General features: G+C 44.3%; 1 protein-coding gene across 1 annotated transcript in view; it reads right to left on the bottom strand.

The window, feature by feature from the left end:
- EVA1A (eva-1 homolog A, regulator of programmed cell death) overlaps nucleotides 1–19,866 on the bottom strand; it is a 210,663-nt gene extending 190,797 nt beyond the window's left edge. The window contains exon 1 of the mRNA XM_074820817.1: nucleotides 19,767–19,866. Within this exon, the coding sequence (XP_074676918.1) occupies nucleotides 19,767–19,866 (100 nt within the window). The remainder of the gene's footprint in view (nucleotides 1–19,766) is intronic.
- Between the last annotated feature and the right edge of the window lie 644 nt (nucleotides 19,867–20,510).

Below are 20,510 nucleotides of genomic sequence, written 5' to 3'. Positions count from 1 at the left end.
GCCTCCTCTCCTTTGGTGGAAACATCCAAGTCACTCAGAAATTGGCTCCTGAACTGCCAGTTCTTACTTTGGTTAGTTGAAGAGGTGACCAACCTTTGGCTAGGGCAAGTCACACAGGCCCCTCGTTTCAAACAGCCTTATTCACAATATGCTCACAAACCAGATGCCGGACAGGACACGGAAGTCATATCTGATTCCCATTTTTCTGTCATGTATATACATGTGACGGAGACATTTGTGTTTGCATCATACAACACTTGGACAAGTACCCATCACATTACGTGGGACCCACAAAGTCCCTCTGAAAGACTGGGAGAGGGAGTAGGTCACCGTAACAGTTCAGAAGGCCAGAAGCTATTCCCTGTTCACGTGTTAGGGGCACTCAGGAAAGAGGATGTCTGGAAGTAGAGAAGGTCAATTTTTCTGTCAGAGACCTCCACCGCAGGGAATTCAAGTCATCTCTAAATGACTGTCCTGACTGTGGGACCCCAGACACACAGTATATTTATATCTGACTTCCAGCTAAACATTTGGGACTGGCAAAGCCTTACGCTGGGTCACTGGGGCACCCAGGCACAGAGCTGGTAATGAAGTGTGGAAACCCTCCTGTGCCCAGGTGCCGGCAGCACCCCGCACCGCGCTCAGGCTGTGAGAGTGCAGGGAATATGTACAGCCGTGCACCACTTCAGGCATCATTTTGAGCACATGCTGGCAACAAAACAACCACCACCCTCCAACACAATCCATCCTTTCTGCAGGGGAACCAAGGCGCTGAACAGCATCATCCCTGGACCACCAATATAACACTTATGGAGGATAACTCCAGTTAATGTTTATGTGGGGTTTTAAGCTGCTCAATTGCTTCCAGGCTTTTACTACCAGCCCAATCTGAATTTCCACTGTTCATTGACACAAACGTTACTGGAGAGAGGAGCATTGAATGTCTCCAAGCCCATTTACCCTCCACCTCACAAGGTACAGGGGTGGGTCCTGTATAAACAGGTTTTTTTGTTTGAGGGCGCCTGACAAAGCGGAGCCTGACCTTTCCCCTTGAGGGGAACAGCAGGCTTCAATTAAACGTTGCCGAGGGTTGGGGCTATTTTCCCCTCTCACGGGTCAGGGTGACGCTTGAACTCTCCTTGCCTCAGCTCTCCCACCCACCCCATCAATCTCCCCTCTGCCCTGCCCGACAGCTGGGGACACTGATTTATAACGGCCTCCCCCGCAGCTGCATCTCTTCTGGGACTTTCCTTGCCACTGCTAAGTGCCTCTGCTCGCTGGACTGCCTGGCAGTTGGGTCCCCTTCCAGCAGCAGAACCTAGACCCTTTGCAGGAGGAGGAGGACACTTGCCAGATTAACATCTTCCACATTAAATTCTACTTCCAGCACAGAGTGCACTCTTAGGAAGACATTAATTTGGAACTGAGTCATACGTATAGTGTTGGGTTTGACCCATGATAATGTAAATAGGACTCAAAATGGGAGCTAAGAAACTGGAGCCCATATTACTCTATAGAGATGGTAAAGGATCCTAGGAGAATGGTCCAGCTATGTTTAACCTGATCTACTCTCAGGCTGTATACAGATCATTATCACTGCAGCATTGCTGCCATCAGACCTATGTTATTGTACACTCACTGAAGATCCAGGCCATTGACCTTCCATAATACCAAACATACTAAACTACTATGGAAAAGTTCCTCCTTTCCCTTCTGCCAGGAGATAGAGAGTGCTGACTGGCTGCGTCCCAATTACAAGCACATTTTTCAGTAAGGCTTTTCATTATTTCAGGGCCAAATGAAGTCTGGCTACTATTCTGGACACTGCTTTAAAGACTAAGAGCTTTTATCAGACTGTTCCAAGCTTGGGCGCTCATCAGTAGAGCTGCTGAGATGGCCCAGAGCCCAGGACAAGCCTTTGCCTGCACTGGATGCTAGCTAAAAGAAAATAGCACCAGGGTGCTGCCAGGTAAGATGGCCAGAATGTGCAATTGGATTTCCTCGGCTTTTGTTTTGGGCAATACAGCCAAGCTTGACAAACCCTGCTCATTGTTTCCTGGAAAGATATTGGTATGGGTTGATGAAAGAGGTAAGGAATGAGTGCTTGTGTTGGGCATGGAGCAAAGCAGAACGAGAAGAACTATACCCAACTTCTTCCCACTTACCTCCGGGGTATCTCTTGGGCCACAACCCTGAAGAGACACTCAGGATGGGAAGTGTCTCAGTGTGTGCTGATGCATCAGTGTGTGCTGATGCCGAGCACACTAAAAATGAATGGAGATGAAAGGAGCTGGCAGGTCCTCTGTGAAAGCAAAATCTGGTGACAGTATCTCAGGTTGTGTCAAGCCAAGCAGAGATTTTCTTATCTCAGAGGTCACGCTTGAAAAATGTAATTTTTTCTCTTATTTTTTAGCCCCCAAACCTCTATTTCTTGCCTACTTCAGCAGGGATGAAAGAACTGATCCCATAAAATGAAAAGTTGAGCCCAAATAAAGCATTATGCTGAAAGAGCCTACCTACAATCTCATCCCCAAAACAAATACCAGGATTTCTGAATCTTAAGTCTTACATATTTGTGGATAAAGGGACACCATAAGCACAATCTTCCCCACAGAACAAAGATATTTAAATTATCAGACCCTTCCAAAAGAACGAGATGTCAGGTTTGTTTCTTCTTGTTGAGCCACTGATCATAGAAACACAGAAATATACAGCCAGTCCCTCATTAATTTTTGCTGGAGGCCTGTCTCCTACTGCCCAAAACTGGTCAAAAAGGCCAAAAAAAGACAGCAGGGCCAGATTAATCCCACAGGCCTGCACTCAACTGAGACATCACAAAAAAAAAGGTTTTTAGTTTACAGAAATCACATGCCGCCTCTTGCTACAGTTTTTGTTCTTCAAAGCTACTATTGGCTCTCCTTCCTTCCAAATTAGTGGAACCACTATGCCAGGCCATCTGGCACATCAAAATTTATCTTCAGATTTCATTATCCAACCCATTGACCCCAGTGTTTCTTCCCACTGACTAATGAGATTAGCCCATCACCTCCTAATTGCAGCATTTATACCTAGTCTGTTTTACAACGCCCAGAAAAACAAATCCGCAGGTTATTTCAGAGTGAATGAATGTCATTCTGCTCTTAAAACAAGCACAGCATTTCTAAGAGTAGGAGACGACACATACATCAAAACAATTAATGAACGTCCTTAGGCTGGAAAGTGAAAAATAGAAAATACAAACACAAATCTCAAACCACTGAGGCCAGTCTCCTTGCTCCTTGGGCTTCTTTAGCTCTATCAGAGCAGTACAAGGAGTATTACCTACCATTCCTCATGGTAAGGGAGCAACTGCAAAGCTAGCAATCCACTACATAGACATTACTTGTAAGGACACTAGCAGAGGGTGGTATTCCAGTTTCATACCTCACCACCCTAATAGGAAGTTTCCTGCAAAAAGTGCCCTAAAAAGACAGAAAGAACGAATTACAGAATCATCTTATATCCGCTGCATATCAGCAAAGTGCCAAGAACTAAAAATGGCACAGGAGATGGGCTAGAAGTCAGGTTGTCAGCTTTACTGCTCTCCACTTCAGTGGCTTTAAACAGGACCCATCTAGTCTAAGCTAGCTGTCTGGACCTTCTTTGGGTCAACAGAGAGGAACCAGCAATCATGGGATGCCAGTGATATCTAGATGTAGAGGTAATGCAAGTCAGACGATACATCCCCTAGAAGCCCAAAGAAACAGCTTAGGTAAGATGAAGGTGTCTTTGGAACATTTAAGGAAAACGGAATCCCACTGCTGATGGTACAATCTGTGTCTCAGTTTCTCCATCTGCAATATAGTGCTATTGGTATTTAGTCTCTACAGCAAAATGCTTCTACAGCCATGAATGATCAATTCTATGTAACTGTGAATTACTCCTGATAGATATATTGAGCATGCTTGAATATATTAGTTGGAGACCTGCTAGAAATTCAGAACTAGGGGGAGAAGAGGGAGGAAACATTAAAATTTTCAAGTAAAGCTAGAAAATTTAGAGTCAAGTCACAAACAAAAAGCACCTGGCCTCCAAGGTGTTTAACCTGCAGCCTTACCTTACTACTACAGGTTTTAAAGTTTCCAGAGCAGTCCTAAAAGTCTCATTAGAAACACCATTAATGATTTATCAATGAAGTGCTAGCATGAACAAGCCATCAGATTGAGAATAAAAGTCTTCATCAGAGCACTCAAAATACACCAAGCTTTGCTCATGCCTGGGCATCAGGAGGGCTGGATGCTCCCCTCACATGGCCAGGCAAGATTAAGAACAGCCTGAGAGAGTAAATTTCTGCCTCTGTCCAATTTCCTGCATGCTCAATCTCTGTTTAAATACACCATCAGATAGACATTTCCCTACCTCTCCCCACCACATTTCTGTGATAAGTGTGCCTTTCACATGCCTAATGTCTAAGAGAACATCTTACACTCATTGCACATCCCACAGGGGCGGGATCACAGATGAGCTCTGTTATCACATGAGCCAGACACCATTTACATGACAGCTTCTTTACAATGCAAATCAGGCTCATTGTCACCAATGGAAAAAGCCATAAATGAAAAGTTATTGTCCCTTGATAGCCACTTCTTCGAGAGCAGAAAAGGGTGTTGACCTCACTCTCGCACCTCCACCATCAGGCCAAGTGTTCAGGGAAAAGCCTGATCTCCCACGACATCCATCAGTGCTGTCATTAAGCCAATGACATATGGCTGGGATGGAGGCAGCTCTGATTTCCTCCAGAAAACTATGCCAGGAAATGGGCCAGAAAGGCCCTGAAACAAGGGATCAAGCATCTAGCCAGCCTCCGTCCCCATCCAGCATTTTCTAGTTTAGGCTGCTTTGGCCAGCAGACATAAAAATGCAGCTCTAATCCACCAACACTGACAAGGCTGAGTGGGGCTTTAAAAGGCAATTCTGCATCCACAGGCATGGATACTAGGGTAATATCTCACTCAGGATAGTAACAACATGCTGCATCCCTCACTAACCCCACAGCAGAAAAGTAGTTTTCAACCAGCAGAGGACTTTTGCACAAAGGGACAGGTCTGAGTTTAAAGACAATTCTGAAGTCTCTTATGATCATAGAATCACAGAATGGTTTGGGTTGAAAGGGACATTTAAAGACCATCTAGTCCAGGTCTCCCAACATCTTTCACTAGATCAGGTTGCTCAAAGCCCCATCCAACATGAACTTGAACACTTCCAGGGATGAGGTGGCCACAGCTTCTTTGTGCAACCTGTTCAAGTGTCTCACCCTCATCATAATTTTTTTTTTCCTTATGTCTAGTCTAAATCTACCCTCTTTCAGTTTAAAACCATTGCCCCTTGTCCTGTCACTACAGGCCTTGGTCAAAAGTCTCTCTCTGTCTTTCTTATAAGTCCCCTTTAAGTACTGAAAGGCTGCAATAAGGCCTCCCCTGGAGATCAACGTGGGTCAGGCTGATTTGATCCTTTGTAAGACATGTAAAGTTTGGACCAAGACAACTCTGATTGGGAAGCAGAGGGAGCACAGCTGGACCACAACCCCAGAGGTAAAAAAAAAGCAGAAATGTTTCATTCTCTACCACCCTCACAAGAAAGGGATGGAGTGACTGGAGAAAGTAATATCAGAGCCTGCTGTTGTCCGGCCAAGCTGGCAAAGAAAATGCTCCCATCGGCCACAGCTGCACCTCTACCTTACTCCAGGTCTGCTGAATGGTATAGGCAGGCAGCCACCATAGGTCTTACAGACTTGCAACTTGCTGAAGCAGTGTCTCATCAAAAGCATTTGCTGGCAACTTCACAGACATGGGTAAACACCATGTGTGCTACTTGAGCTTACTCCAGTGTTTTGGACTGCAGAAGTGCAAATAAAGGCATCCTTTCCATAAGTAACTTCCAGCTAATCTAACTAGTCACAGACAGGATCAAGTAAAGACATTCATTTGAAAGGAGCAGATAGATAGGACTATCTAATCTCTCTACTTTGTGAGACCTTTCTGTACCAGAAAGTCTTCAGAGTCCCAGCACTATTAATGGGGCAGTACACATACCCTTCAACTTCCCAGCCCCAAAACTATTTAGAAGTCACTACAATCCAGGTAACTATGGGATCTGGGCTCAAAAAAACCCAGCAAAGAATCAAGCTACAGTAACAGACACACGGAGACACTCAGGAAACATGTAATCAAAAGGGACAGGCAGGGAAAGAGAGGTTAAGTCCCACAGACCCCAGGCTCTTGCAGTGAGCTTCAGGCCTGTGTAGTCAGGGACACGCAGGAGGTCTGTGACAGTCTCTTTAATCACAGGCTCCCCTCACACTTGAATCAGGCTTAGGGTTACAGCCTCAGACTTCAGGAGATCCAAGGATTATGGCTCCAATTGGCTTGGTAATATTTCATTTTACTGAATGCAATTTCTTTCCCACGTGCCTCATTCTCCCCCATGCACATAAAGGATGGAAGCCTTTGAAAAACCACTAAGAGAAATTCAGGGTGGGCATTAGTTACTATTTTTGACAGCCCTAGAACAACTTATGGAGTTTTTTGTTGCTATTATTTCTTTTTCCCTGAGTTGCAGCTTAGAGGGGGAAAACCGAAGACAATTTCCCATCCAACGCCTGTCTGATAAGAGTGACAGCAGCTGGCTCTGTCACAGCGCTGCAGAAGTTGTGCTTTTGGGGGAGTATTGTTTTTATTTCAGGGAAAAAAAAAAAAAAAAGGAAATTAACAATCCCAGAAGGAAAGGGTCTGAATGCTTGCTCAGGCTGCACCATGAAGAAAAGAGATTGCTATTATTAAAGGGTGTTTCATTGTTCTGGTCTTTCTGAGAAACCTTAAAATATATCCAGAAATGTAACAAGAACAGAAAATAGATTTGTTTCTTCAGCTGCCTATTTGCAGCCTAGCTGGTGAGAAATAGACCATAGCTTAGCAGTGTTAATTACCCTGGTTAACCCTTGCTCTTGCTAATGACATTTATTTAAAAAACCCACTTCATATCCATCAGGAGTAGGCATAAAGAGAAGCCAACTCTCCCTCATGTGAATAGTCCCACTGCTTTATATTGAATTACTCACCAAGTCAGGACTCCTCACCACTTCAGCATTAGCCTCCAAGCTAATCAATAGCAACAAATTACTACAATAACTGACTAGGCTCATTCTTTCATTGGTGCCGCTTTTAAACAGTGTCCACAGTCTGCCTTCTCTGCCAGATTGCTTCAAGCACGAAATTCCAGCCAGGAAGCAAGCTCCAGGCAATACCTACAAGATCTGTCAGAGAAGTAGAATATAGGAGAGATGCAAGGGCACAAGGATTTCCTCAAGGATCAGAAAATGGCTCTTAACCCAGGAAGCAATGGGATTCGCCCTTTTTAGCATTCTTAACGTGGCTTCACCTCATGGCAGCGGCTGGAATCAGCCAGGGCTGTACCTGTAATCTCCCAGAGTTGAGGGACCTCAGAACGAGGAAAACTGCAGATAATACAGACAAGTAGATAGATAGATAGATAGATAGATAGATAGATAGATAGATAGATAGGGTGGATCCCAAAAGCAGAATGTAAGGATGCAAAGGGAAGAAAGAAAACAACAGACAACAGCAGCACGTACAACACCAGCACTGAGCTAAGGCCAAGACAGGGATGCACATGAACATCTCCAGAAGCAGCACCCCCACTGCTCAGCACTGTTCCTGAACAACAACATCTCCCTGGGAGCCTGCTGCAGGCACAGTCATGCTGCTCTCTTGCTGGCACTGGTGTGCACAGAGCCAGCTCAAGGCTGTTGGCCCCAACTGCTTGATAAAGTAGCTTGGACAGTCCACAACATAATCCATCAAGAGCCAACCACCAACATCAAGAAGGACAGACAGAACCAACACAGGCCACAGGTAAAAAGGTTTGTCTTTCTTTTCCACAAAAAAGAGCTTTCTGTGTCCAGATGTTGGAAAGGTTAGTGTGAATAAGTCCAGATTTTCTGATCTGTAGAAGAGAATAACGCTGAGAGGCAGAAAAAAGATCATTTTCTGACTCACAGGTCAAACCAGTGAAGAGTGGCCCTTAATCTCCAATACCCTGCAACAGGCATCTTTAATCAGTCTTGTACTCCAATGACTTAAATCAAAGGAAACATTTAAAAAACACCTTATCATTCATATTGTGATATCACGCTGGCCAATCAACTTCCTCTTCACCCCCCAGCAGGTTTTTCTTGAGCAGAAATAATCACCACCAGCTCCACCACACAGATGTATAAGTGACGGGAAAATGCAGAGGAGGCTGGAGTGAACAAAGGCCGCTTCAGGCCTGCTGGGGTCAGAATTCCTATCTGTATGGTAGGTTGGACTCTTCACTAATCCAGCTCTGTTTCTAATGAGATTGGTTCCCATTACAGCAAAAGGGGTCCATGGCTTAATTTGCTAAGGGGACCACTGTCATGCAATTTAGGGAAGCAAAATAATCCTATCAGTTTGAACTTGAACCCTGCCCTCCAATTATATGGACAATGTTTAAGAAAAGAGAGATAAAGTGATTTTTCATTTATCCAGCAAGAAAAATGGATTGTCTAACACCAAGCATTCAACTTCCTGCAGCTGCTGATAGACCTTTACACTCCAGCCACTGGCTATACCCTTGCTAAAATGCACTAACTACTATCTGTGCATGCTAACTCTGAACCAAACCCAAGCCAAATGGCACCAACCGCATTTACAGTACAACTTACTGTTATAGCAAAACCTCTACTCTTGCAGTACAGCTAAAGTGAAAGCCTGGGGCTGTCAGCTAAAGACAAACCAGTCCAAAGGGCAGGAAGAATCAGAAAATTTTTTCACCCCTTCTCGCTGAACCTCTGTCTCTGCCTCCCTATTCAATCCATCAGCTCTCCTTGGCTGCTATAGAAGAGAGACTATCCTCTTCTGGGAGTTCTGCATCCCACACAACACAGCTAAAACAAAGAACATTTTGGCAAATAACAGCCAGGCTTCATCTATTCTTTTTTCTATACAACTCATTCCATCAAAGTTGTTTAGCTGAACAAAACCCAGTGCTACCCTTTATTGTGAGGCTAACAATAAACTAACATGTGAGCACAGCGTGGGTCACAGATGTGTGCGTTTCATCATCAGCGGTGGAGCCACTTCCCTGCTCAACTCACTTTTATGAAGCTTTAATCTCTTTGAGCTGGAATTCAGCTTGAGCACATAAACCAGGAAGCAAACAGTGTTAACACAACGGAAGCAGCCCCTGTACAAAAGATACGTGAAGAGATGGATGTGCTTTGGAAACTGTCAGATCAACAACCTCGGTTTCCAAGGGGTTACTCACACAATAAAAAACTAGAGAGAAACTAAACTGGACAAATCCCAAGGCTCTATTTTTAGTGATATCACTTGCACCAGAGGATCTTTATTCGTGCCTTTGAATAGACACATTTACATTTCTTTTTCTCCTATGAAGGGACAGAAACAAACAAACAAAAATTTGGAGGGGGAATGTCTTCAAAACTCATTTTTAAAGATCTCTTGGAATACATTTCAAGGACTGACCCCAAATTTGTAACCCAATTTTATGACTATTATCTCATCCCAAATAATGTAATCCTCAAAGCTTGACTGCTCTAAGAAAAAAAAACTATGCAATACCAGATCCTTCTTACAACTGCACTTTATGGGCTGATATCATGTCTGCCAACCAAAAGCTTGCTATCATATCCACCTCAGCTCGTATTACATATAAAATACAGGTGTAATGTTGCCCTTTCCTTAGTGTACTGGGTCTGGCTGTGATGGAGTTAATTTTCTTCATAGCAGCTTGTATAGTGCAGTGCTTTGGATCTATGACCAAACCAGTACTGATAACACATCAATGTTTTAGCTATTGCTGAACAGTGTTTGCACAGCATCAGTGCTTCCTCTGTTTCTCACTCTGCCCCCCCAGTTAATAGATTGGAGGGTGCACAAGAGGTTGAGAGGCAACACAAACAGGCAGATGACCCCAACTAACCAAAGAGATATTCCATGTCATATAACATCATGTTCGGCAATAAAACAGAATGGAGTGGGGTTTAGGTAAGACAGCCATCTTTTGCTTGGGATCTGACTGAGCATCAGCCTACCCATGAGACATGGTGATTGATTGCCTTTGCATCGCTTATTTTATTTTTTTTCTTTTATCTTCTACTTCTTTAGTTATGAAACTATTTTTATGTCTATTATTATGTTTTGCTTTTACTCTTCCTCACTTACCCCACTCTTCTGGGGGTGGAGAGGGGAGGTGAGGAAGCGGCTGTGTGGTGCTTAGCTGCCTATGGGGGTTAACCTACAACACTTAGTTACATGCACTTGACTTTGCAACTGTAATACTCATTTTAAGCCATGCAGCCCATTTGCATACATATATTACAGTGTTGAAGAAGAAATTGTGTATCAAGCATCACCTATTTCTTCCTGCCTATCACAGCTTGAGAGAATGGATAAGGGGCTTCTAGAGAAAAATGTAGATACTGAACAATCTCTGAAATATTGGGCAATTAGAGCTCCTGATGCTAATGGATCATCATTGGATGCTTTGGATCCTCATCTGCACAATGCAGGTAACACTCCAGACTCTCTTTCCAGAAGGGTGAATACATCCCTCTTTGTAGGACGCTCACAACAAGCTAAATAGGGTTTAAATAACACATATTAAATAAAGGCCTAGGGCCATAATGAACCAGGAGGATAAAGAAAACAAATGTTAGGCAGCTGTCCCATGCACTGGACAATAAAGGAGTCCCAAGGAGGTGGAGAAAAAGTAGTATGTTCTCATTAAAGAGTAACTCATAATATAAAAACCTGAAGGGCTGGATTCAAGTAGTTAATTTTAACATTTCTTAACTTCCAAATGTTTGATTTGCAACCGTAATGCTGTTCTTTGAATGTTCCACACGAAAGCTAAACTTTTTCAAAACCAAAGTGCAGAATTTTGTCCCACAGCAACTTATGGGCATCGCCAGGGCCACAGCAGCACTGCACTTAAGAGGCCCCACACAGACCACAGAGGTAAGAGATTTCCTAAAAATGTTCCCAAAATGGAACATAATCCAGCCACAGCAGCTCAAGTTACCACCTATCATTCTGCACTCTTGGCCCAACACACCTTTAAGGAAAAACGCGAGAGCCAAAAGCCTTTGCAAAATACAGCAAACATGGGAAATGAATGCCAGAAATAGCACCTGCCATAGAGCAACCTTAATATCAATTCAGAGGAGCAAACAATAAAGGATCACAGCTGAGCCCACAGGTCCTAGACACAAGATGCAGGTCACCCCAGCCCACAGTGTGATACAAAAATCACAGAGATAAAATTAGCAGAAAATCCTCCCACTGCTGTGTTTGTTTTTATATTTACTTGTTGGAGTAAAAGCCCATTTTAAACCCTTAAGGCTAATACAACACATGTTGATAATATCATAGCAGCAAAACCACAGGCATCTGATAGCAGATGAAAATAAAATAACACAATCACATAGGGGGTCTCAGAGTAGGTGGTCTGAATGGTCCTTTTTTGGCAAGCAGCACCATCAGGTACCTAGTCTATCAAAGAATTAGTATAACTCACCTAAAGACAGCCCTCTCTCAGACCATGATGATTCTGGTGCTTTTATGGGCTGCTGGAGGAGTGAGAAGTGTCTCTGCTGGCAATTAGTGTGTTGATACCAGGTCAAAAGATGGTGCACAAAAGTATATAGTGAAGTTCTTTGATTGTAAGTGGCTGATAAAACTGCTCATAATCTGGGTCTATGGGCCTTCTCTTAATGTAAGATTAAAAAAGGAAATATATTTTTTACATCTTTCTCCCTCTGTTAAGGCTGTGGGATACTTTGTCAGCAGGTGGATGCAACCTTCCCTGCCCACCACAACTAAAGTGCTCAGACAACATCTACTGCAAATTCTTCAGCAGTATGCTACATCCATCTGTTAATTTAAATACACTTCTGAAACCTGACCACTCGGAGAGTTTGCCCAAACTGCAGGTCCCACACACGCTGCTCCATCTTCATGCAAGGATCCAGATGGATCCAAGAGCGATTATTGTATAGCAAGCCTTCACATCCAAAGGAGCCCCATCAACACTGATACCACAGCATCTGCCAACATGGTTCAAGATCACATGATATATTTGAAGAGACTCAGCCAAGATTTATTTTACTGTGCAACTCAGAATTGCCAAACCATCATTGTCTCTCTGACATGAAAAGACACGCACTGAGTTCCAGGCAGCTAAGCGTTAAGCATCCCCAAAAGAGCAGACATACATACTTTAATTACTACGAATGAGCTCATATCCCCAGTTAGTGAGCTGAGCCAGGCACACTTGGATCAACCCAAACCCAGCCTGAGACACACAACTCACCATTTTTTCCTCAGGCAAAAGGAGCAGCTAGGTAAATAAAGAAAGAAATAAATAATAATAGGTAACCCAAGCAGTTCTCTTAAACATTATTACTTCTCTATCAGATTTAATCTGCAAAAAGCTGAGTTGGGATTAACTTCTGTGCATTCTGCAAAGCTCTTGGCAAATCAGCAAAGTTGCCTCACAGCTGAGCAGTGTTTGGCCCTTGCCTGTCTCTTGAAGAGCACAAAAATCCCAGACAACAGCAGTACCAGATCAGTGAGGCACAGCACTAGAAAGGACATGAGGAACCTGGTAGTAAGTATTGCACCAAACCAGCCTGACCAAAAATCCTATTAACTACTTTGAGCAGCGCATTGAGTCTGTTCCTGCAGGCAGCCACATACCTTTCAAGGGACAGAAACAGACTGAATCTGTGAAGGTCTTGGGTATCTGAATAAGAAGGAATGACAAGAGCACAGAAAAAAAACGGGGTAGTTGCTTCAAATGGTCCCCCACAGGGACTGGGATTGCTATCTTGGAACAGAAAGCAGAAAGTTCAATCTATACATGCACAAACATGCCAAGCACAAGCAGCCAATCTCAAATAAGACATGTAAACAGTCCTGGTGTTGGCCACCTAAATCACTGCACTCCCACCTAAACACATCGTCCAATTTTCAGTTCTGAACACCAAGCACTGTGGGAGATCAGGCCATGTTTAAATTAGCATCAACAAAAGGATCAGCAAAAGTGCCAAGTGTAAATACATAGTTTTTCTCCCCCTGCAGAGACTAAGCTTATTCTGCTCCCCCACACACCCCTTAAAGTATGCTTTTAGCTTCTAAGTATCAAGTATCTTGGTTGAGAGAGGATACATTAAAATTCCCACTTTTTTTTTTAATTGACCAAACTATTTGTGTTATATAAAATCTTCTTTCACGGAGTCTTAAATCAGGGAACAATTTTTACCTGAGGACATAAACAGTTGCTTTCTTTAACTCTGCAGCATTTGTATCCCTAACAACATACAGACATAGGAAGAATGCTGCAAGGACATGTTCCTCAACTAGACTGTGCATCTAGTGGGTACCAATAACCTGGGATACTTTGAAATGATTAAAGCTACCACAGTGGATTTGTTGTTGTTGTTAATCATACAAATTAAATAAAGTGTTCCTGGTACTGACAAAAGTTTGCATCAGTGAACCAGTTTCTGAGCCACTGCAATAAGTAGGTACTATATAAACATTACCAATCATCCCACAGACATTGGGATCCCTGGGGTCTCTCTTGGCTCTTGCTGACAGCTCTGATGGCTAAAACAGTGGATTTCCACATGATGTGAGCCAGATGCATACATATGGCTCTTGAGCTTGAAGTCATTGCCTACATGAGGTTTCACACAGACCCCTCACGAGACATCCTGGCACCCACAGCAGCCCCATCCCTCCCTCCCTGACGGTGCCTCCTTTCCCTGGCACTGCAAATACAGACCTGCAGCTGCTTTTTCACAGCAGTAACAGCAGCGCCTCTGGTCACAGCCCAGGACCACAAACACACAGAATTGGAAACACGTGTTTCTCTTCCTGAAGCTCAGTTTGGTCCCCTCAGCTATCAGTAAAAGTAAACTCTGAACATTTAAAGACTCAGCAAGTGCGGACTCCTCCCTCATAGCATTATTATCACAACTGTTGGGAAACCCATGGTGTTTTCTGTAGCAAGCCTCAGGACAGGAGTGCACAGACATTTGTATCTTTGCTTAACATGGTATATTGATGCCCGCAAAGCTGCATCCCTGCTGACAAACTAGAACAACTCTCTAAGGCACCAAAATAGCCCCAGCTTCTGTGCTGCTGCTTCTCCTCCTTTCCCAATAGCAGCAGAACTGGTACTTGATACCCTGCCCATTGATTTCCTCCTCCAACACCTCTCAGCTCTCTGAGGTCTTTAGACTCCTTCCCCCACTGACAGACAGACAGACAGACAGACATACATGACACAAAACCAAATGCAGCTTCCCCTTGTGAGAACTGCTCAGCCATGGCTGCCAGACCCAGCCATTGCCTCCAGCTCCGCAGACCCATTCCCTCCAGCTCATCATGCAAGCACATCTCCAGAACGTCAGCAGAAGAGGCTAACAGTGGTTTTTAACTGGCTTTGATGAGGTTTTGAATTTTGTCACCTCTGCAAAGGAGAATTTCTCTACCCCAGTACAGGTTCCCCATCATTAAGCTAAACTGCAGCCCACACAGCTGTGATGGATGGGTTAGCACATACGACCTCCAGCTGAGGAGGAAAACACCACCTGGGGCAAGGACCTCTTCAAGCAGCAGCCTGACGTCCATCCAACCTCATCACTTGGAGCCCTTCACCAGGAGACGATATGGAGGTGGCCTGGGTTTGGTCCAGTCTTTAAACAAAGTCTAAAGCATGTCTGTTTTCCTCTGGGATCAAAAGCACAAACCTCATTACTGGGTTACACCACCGCACTGGAAAAGAAATTGTATCTGCCTTTCTCTTTAAAATCCCCCTTTCACAGCCTGTAGCTTTCAACATGTGGAATTTCTGGACCCCCTTGACACCATTGACCCATTCAGGGCTCCAAAACCAATATCAAAGTCTGACTCAAGCCATTCAGAAGCTGTTAGCATGTAGATTTTGGTGATAATTTGGTGAATGGACTTGTCAAACAAATTGCCTTTATTATGGACTGATTAAATGCAATCAGGGAGAAGTGCCTTTCCCCTCCCAACTCCAGCCCTCATCAGCTCAAACAAACACACTGAGCCAATTAGCAGGGAGGTGGCAAAAGCAGCTTTCACTTGAAACCTGCCATTCTTGGGGAAAAGAAAAAAAAAAAAAAACAAAACACAACAACAAAAAAAATTTTTGTGCTTTCAAAGCCAGGAAGAGCCTCCAGGGAGAAGTCCCAAAAGTTACCCAGGGCTCACCTGCAGGGTGTGGATAGGAGCTAGCAGTATTCATCTGGCTCAATGCCGGATCAGCTCCCTTGAGCAAAGTGCTGCTCACATCGAGCTTGTGCCAAATATAATGCAAAGAACATAAAAATTAAAGCAGGCCCAGGGGGAGCAGCACTACTGGGGCTGTTATTCCTACAGCTTTATGTCCTGCAGCTGGGTTCTCCTGTCAGAAAAGGCATGAGCTCCCATCAAAGCTATTTCCATGCCTAGAAACCAAAGTTTTTGGCTTAAGCCCCTGCAGTGGATTCTCTGATGTCTGCAAATGGTTGAGTTCACAGCACAGCATTTTCTGTACTGCAGCACTAGTGAAATGATCTGTCTCCGTTAACGTGAAACTCGTGGCAATCGCATAGATCTGATGTGCCTGAAATTAGCTAATGAATGGGAAAGTTATCGAGGAGAATTGGAGCACAGCATCATAATCACACAAACCTAATTCCCTGCAGGTATGCAGCTGGAAATTAAATGGTCACCTTGGCTGGCAGTGGGCAGAGCAGAATTCAACATGTGTTTGCACAGATTAGCTTCAGAGACAGGAATCCCATGGCTGGATCTAGAGACAACACACAGGATATGAGCAATAGCTGTTGACTAAACTTTCGACTAAGCTTTCAGTGTCTGCATTTTAAATTAGCACCAAAGACTAATTTTGGCCCCATTTTCATTAGCCTAGTCCCTCTAAGGAGCAAGCTCTGTGCACTGCACATAGATCACTGCCTCCCAGAGCCTGTGCAGAGGAGCTATGGTACAGCTTCCTCTGGCAGGGCAAGGATATTGCTTTGTCTTGGACTCCCACCACAAAGAGAAAAGGGCTAAAACAAAGGTGAAGTTTTATCAACCAGCTGGGATTTCAGAGAGTTCATTGCTGAGACTGAGATTAGTATTAAGGGTTTATAGTTAAAGCACAGAGATTCAAAAGACCAGCCTCTTAACCCACACCTCATCACAGTCTTCAAGTGTCACCTGGAACATAAGGGGCATGGTGACACATCACAACACTAGGTCCTAAACCTTCAAACAGTCCAGAGCACAAGAACTGATCACAGAATGAGATTAGATCAAGAACCCATATTACAAGCAGCCACAGAGAAAAAGTCCAGGCCTTCTTAAGAAGAGGCTCCAAAGTGCCTGATAACTCCACTCTCTCCCCAAGGATCTGCTTCCTACCCACACACCCTCCTGCCAAAATCAATGTTTAAAGAACTATTAAAGAAAACAACGTCAAAACTCTTCACATAGTTCAAATACTTCACCTAAAAGGAATTTTAATTCTTACATCTCAGATTATACCAGTCCCCAGCAGGACATGCAGTCATCATGTTGTGGCATTTGAGCTGTTCAAACAGGAGGGATGGAGCCACAATGTGAGACCATGCGCTCAGAGGCCTGGGAGCCGAGATGATGGAGATCCCCACCAGCTCTACCTGTGCTTTCCTGTGAGTGCCATGCTGGGCCTCTCCTCAGGGTGGCCTCTCATGATCCCGTGTAAAGAAGAAATCTTCCTGCAGCCAAGAGGCACACACCTTGAAGACCCAGCCAGGGGGACAGTATTGGGAGCAGTGGGACATGGGTGGGTGCGCAAGTCTTAGTAAGTCTTTTGGCCAGTCCTTTTGCATAGCTGCAGTGTGAGAGCGAGATCAGAGCTGCTTATGATCTGCTTAGAGCTCAAGACTGGCCATCCCTAATCCCTGAGCTGTGTCCTTCCAGGGCTGGATCTGTGCACTCTGTCTGGCCCACCACAAAAAGGCTGTGACCTATTGCTAACAGCAGCACCTCCCTGGCAGTGCTGAGTTGAACCAAGCTGAGAAGCCAGAGAAGCTTTGTTGTTAAACAAGGTCTACAGGACTTTGTTTAAGAAAACATTGTTTGCCAAAGAGCTTCAGCTGCTCTCTCTGGACTGTACTATTATTTGCAACCTGGAAAAGCCCTTACACCCCAGTGAGCTGTGTCATCTCCCTCCAGCATGTGGGCAGCTGTCAACCTGCTGCAGAAACCTCTTATGGGATCACAGCAAGCCTTCCATTCCTCAGCACCAATAATTGATACAAATCCATTAATCTACTTGAGATGTAGACAATTCATGTTTTGGATGCACCACCTCTAGGTGGGATGGCATATTGTAAGGCTATAAGACTTCCCCAAAGACATTCACCTGCTCAATTGAAGCTATGCTGGAGGAGAACCCAGAACACCCTGAAGTATAGAAAAAGTATGTAAGTGGCCAGAAACCATTATGGTCAAATTATGTTAAAAAGATAGCCCCTTCCATTCCTCATGTCAGCTGACAATTCATATATGGGGGCAACAGTAACAAACATCAGGTAGGAAAATCTGGGCCACTGCTCCTTCACAGAGGCACATCACATGGTGCGTGCCTTCAAGCATTGGAGGGCAATGAATGGGGTCTTTGCAAAATGTATTGGGGAAGCATAAGGTGTGATTTGGGAAATATTGTACCTTTTCCTACCCCCTTTCATCTTGTGGCTAACCAGCTACTGAACTTAGAAAACCATATTTGAGCTGCTACACACCGGGTACAGCCCCTTCCTGCAGCAAATCATTTCCTGTGCTTCAAGGTACAGCCAGTCCAACAAGACTGGGGACATTTGCCAAGCCTGCTATCAGGAAACGTAGCTTGGATCTGGCAGAAGATTTCAACAGTTGTGGAAACACACGGGAGGTTGTGCTGTTGGGATTACAGACCCTGATTCAGAGTGCAACCTTGCCATACACATACACAGGGTTTTAAGCCACCCCTCTTCTCTCAAAGTATGACAGTACAGTTGGATGTTGCAGAAAACATGATTTTGTTATCAGCAACCTTCTTATCCATTTTTTAAAAGGACAGCATCTGCCCCCCCCCTTCCCCCCCAGCATCACCAAAGCCTATCAAATTTGTTTCCAGCTTCCACTGGTCTGGCTATGTTGTGCAGACACAATGTAAAGTACCCCTGCTCTGGGACACTTTTGCACATTTTCATGCTTAGCAATTTGGCCTGGCTGGGACAAACTTTATCTGTATTTCAGAATGATTAGTACTTTCTCCATTGCAGCTTTAGCTCCTGTTCTGCTCACTCCATGCACCCCTTCTGCATTAACTTGCTTCCAAGGAGGAGCACAGAGAAAGCTCGATGCCGAGAAAGAGATAAAAACACACTAGAAACAGGGAAATGCCTCAGTCCTTTCCATTCAGAGGCAGATCTGCCTTGAATGGCAGCCCCCAGGACTGATCTGCCTCCAAAGAAGACTGAATCACAAGCAAGTCAGCCCCCTTTAATTCACATTAAGACTTCAAGCTACTGTATATATTCTGCCCCCCTCCACCACAAGCTCCTCCTTTCTAACACAAATCTCTCACAGCACGCAGACACATGCACTCCCAGAAAGTGAGTAGCAGTGTTGTGATGTGCTGAAACCAGAGGCCAGTGAGATTCAGCTCTTGTTAATGGCACTTTTTCATCAGCAAACTGTAATTGGCAGTTCTTATCCATTACAAGAGTTTTGCAACACACACCTAAAGAATACGCCAAACTACATCTTTACACTAAGACCCAAAATTAGAACCGATATTCCAAAAGCAGTGACCCTCATTAGCCATTCCCGAGAAAACTATTCAACCTTGCTCAACTGTAAAATGAGATCTGCTATATTTTCTCTGATCCACATGCACATCCACAAAGAACATAAGCAGAAAGGTAATTTAAAAGTGACTGATGCAGCTGTACATAGTTATAAAACTTATATGGGATTCCACACCTCCAAAGTGCTGTGTATTTACCTGCTGTGCACAACTCAAAACAAGTGCTATGAACATTTTTAGATTCAGAAATTATTTAAATTTAGTAATGAGACACTTTTTCTCCTGACTTAAGCAAACATAGGCTCAGAATATAATTCATTCTGTGCATGTGATATCTCCTTTATCTCAGCTCAGGGAGCTTTTGAAACAATCAGGAGATGTATGTTAAGAGGAGAGGAATCTGTCCCATTACAAAATACTTTGATTTTGCTATGTTAGCTTTAAGTTATGTCCTAGACCTTCCCAGTGTTCTAACCTAGCTCTTTTCACTCCTCAGAGAAACACAGCACAAAATCACAAACTTACACAAGTTAATACTATTCCCTTCCTTGTTCCCAGAATTACTCAGACTAACTCTGCTGAAATAGTTTTGCTAAGGGTTATTTAGAAAGGCTTTTAACAAACTCAGAATCCTCTTACAGAAGATCCTTTTCATCAGCTTATTTTAAAAAGATTAAAATTACTTCCCACATAACTATCCCAGATCTGCTCATTTGCACTTTTCATGAGCTGCTTCTGAACACTGTAATAAGAGCTCCCATCCATAAGCAGCCGTCCAGCATACGGAAGGATATGTGCTTCTCCCCTACCTGAGAAGTCTGCAGAAGACTTAGCAAAGTTGCTGAAAGCTGTCAAGCACATGAGTCCTATGAGGAAGGTGGAGGTGGGAGACAAATCTGGGCAGCACATCCTTAAGTATCCTCACGGCTTGTTTTCTTCCAGAGAAAAGGAAAGTGCTTTCTGCCCCAATCCAGTACTCATTGCCCGGAGAACAGTGTTAGTCCCATTGCTTGGAAGGATCACAGCCAGCAGCGGGGAAGGAAAAGCGCTCAGCACACACACACACTCACACACGCACATCCCTGGGAGTGAATGAACCCCGGCTGAGTGAGGCTGACGAATGAGACAGACCTACCTGAGCCTTGGCGGAGGTCCCAGGGTCCTAAAAGCCATCGCTTCCCCCAAATTTGCTGCAGACTATTACTGTGCAGCTGTCCAGCAGCGGCACTGCAAGCTGTTAGGGGGGAGAGTCGGGGGGGGGGGGGGGGGGGGCTGCCCTGGGGGGCTGGTTTGGAGAAGCCCGGTTGCTGTTGGTTTAGATACGCAGGGATCTTGTCTCTTCGGTGCACACAGACAGAAGGATGGGCAGTATTTTCAAAGGAGGGAGCCCAGAACAAAGTGCCTGAATCCACACAGATTTTTGGAGTGATGGGTATTTGTAGCTGCCGCTGAAATCAGTGTGAGCAGTGGTGTCCTGCCAGACTGGTGACAGGACAATTATTCAGCTGTGTCCACTATTGAGAGTGATCCTACAATGGAAGAGACTTTGCACA

This window comes from Strix aluco, chromosome 3, assembly GCF_031877795.1.
Source record: "Strix aluco isolate bStrAlu1 chromosome 3, bStrAlu1.hap1, whole genome shotgun sequence".
NCBI classification, from domain to species: Eukaryota; Metazoa; Chordata; class Aves; order Strigiformes; family Strigidae; genus Strix; species Strix aluco.
Note: the sequence above shows the minus strand (reverse complement) of the source record. Positions and strands in the feature narration are given on the sequence as shown.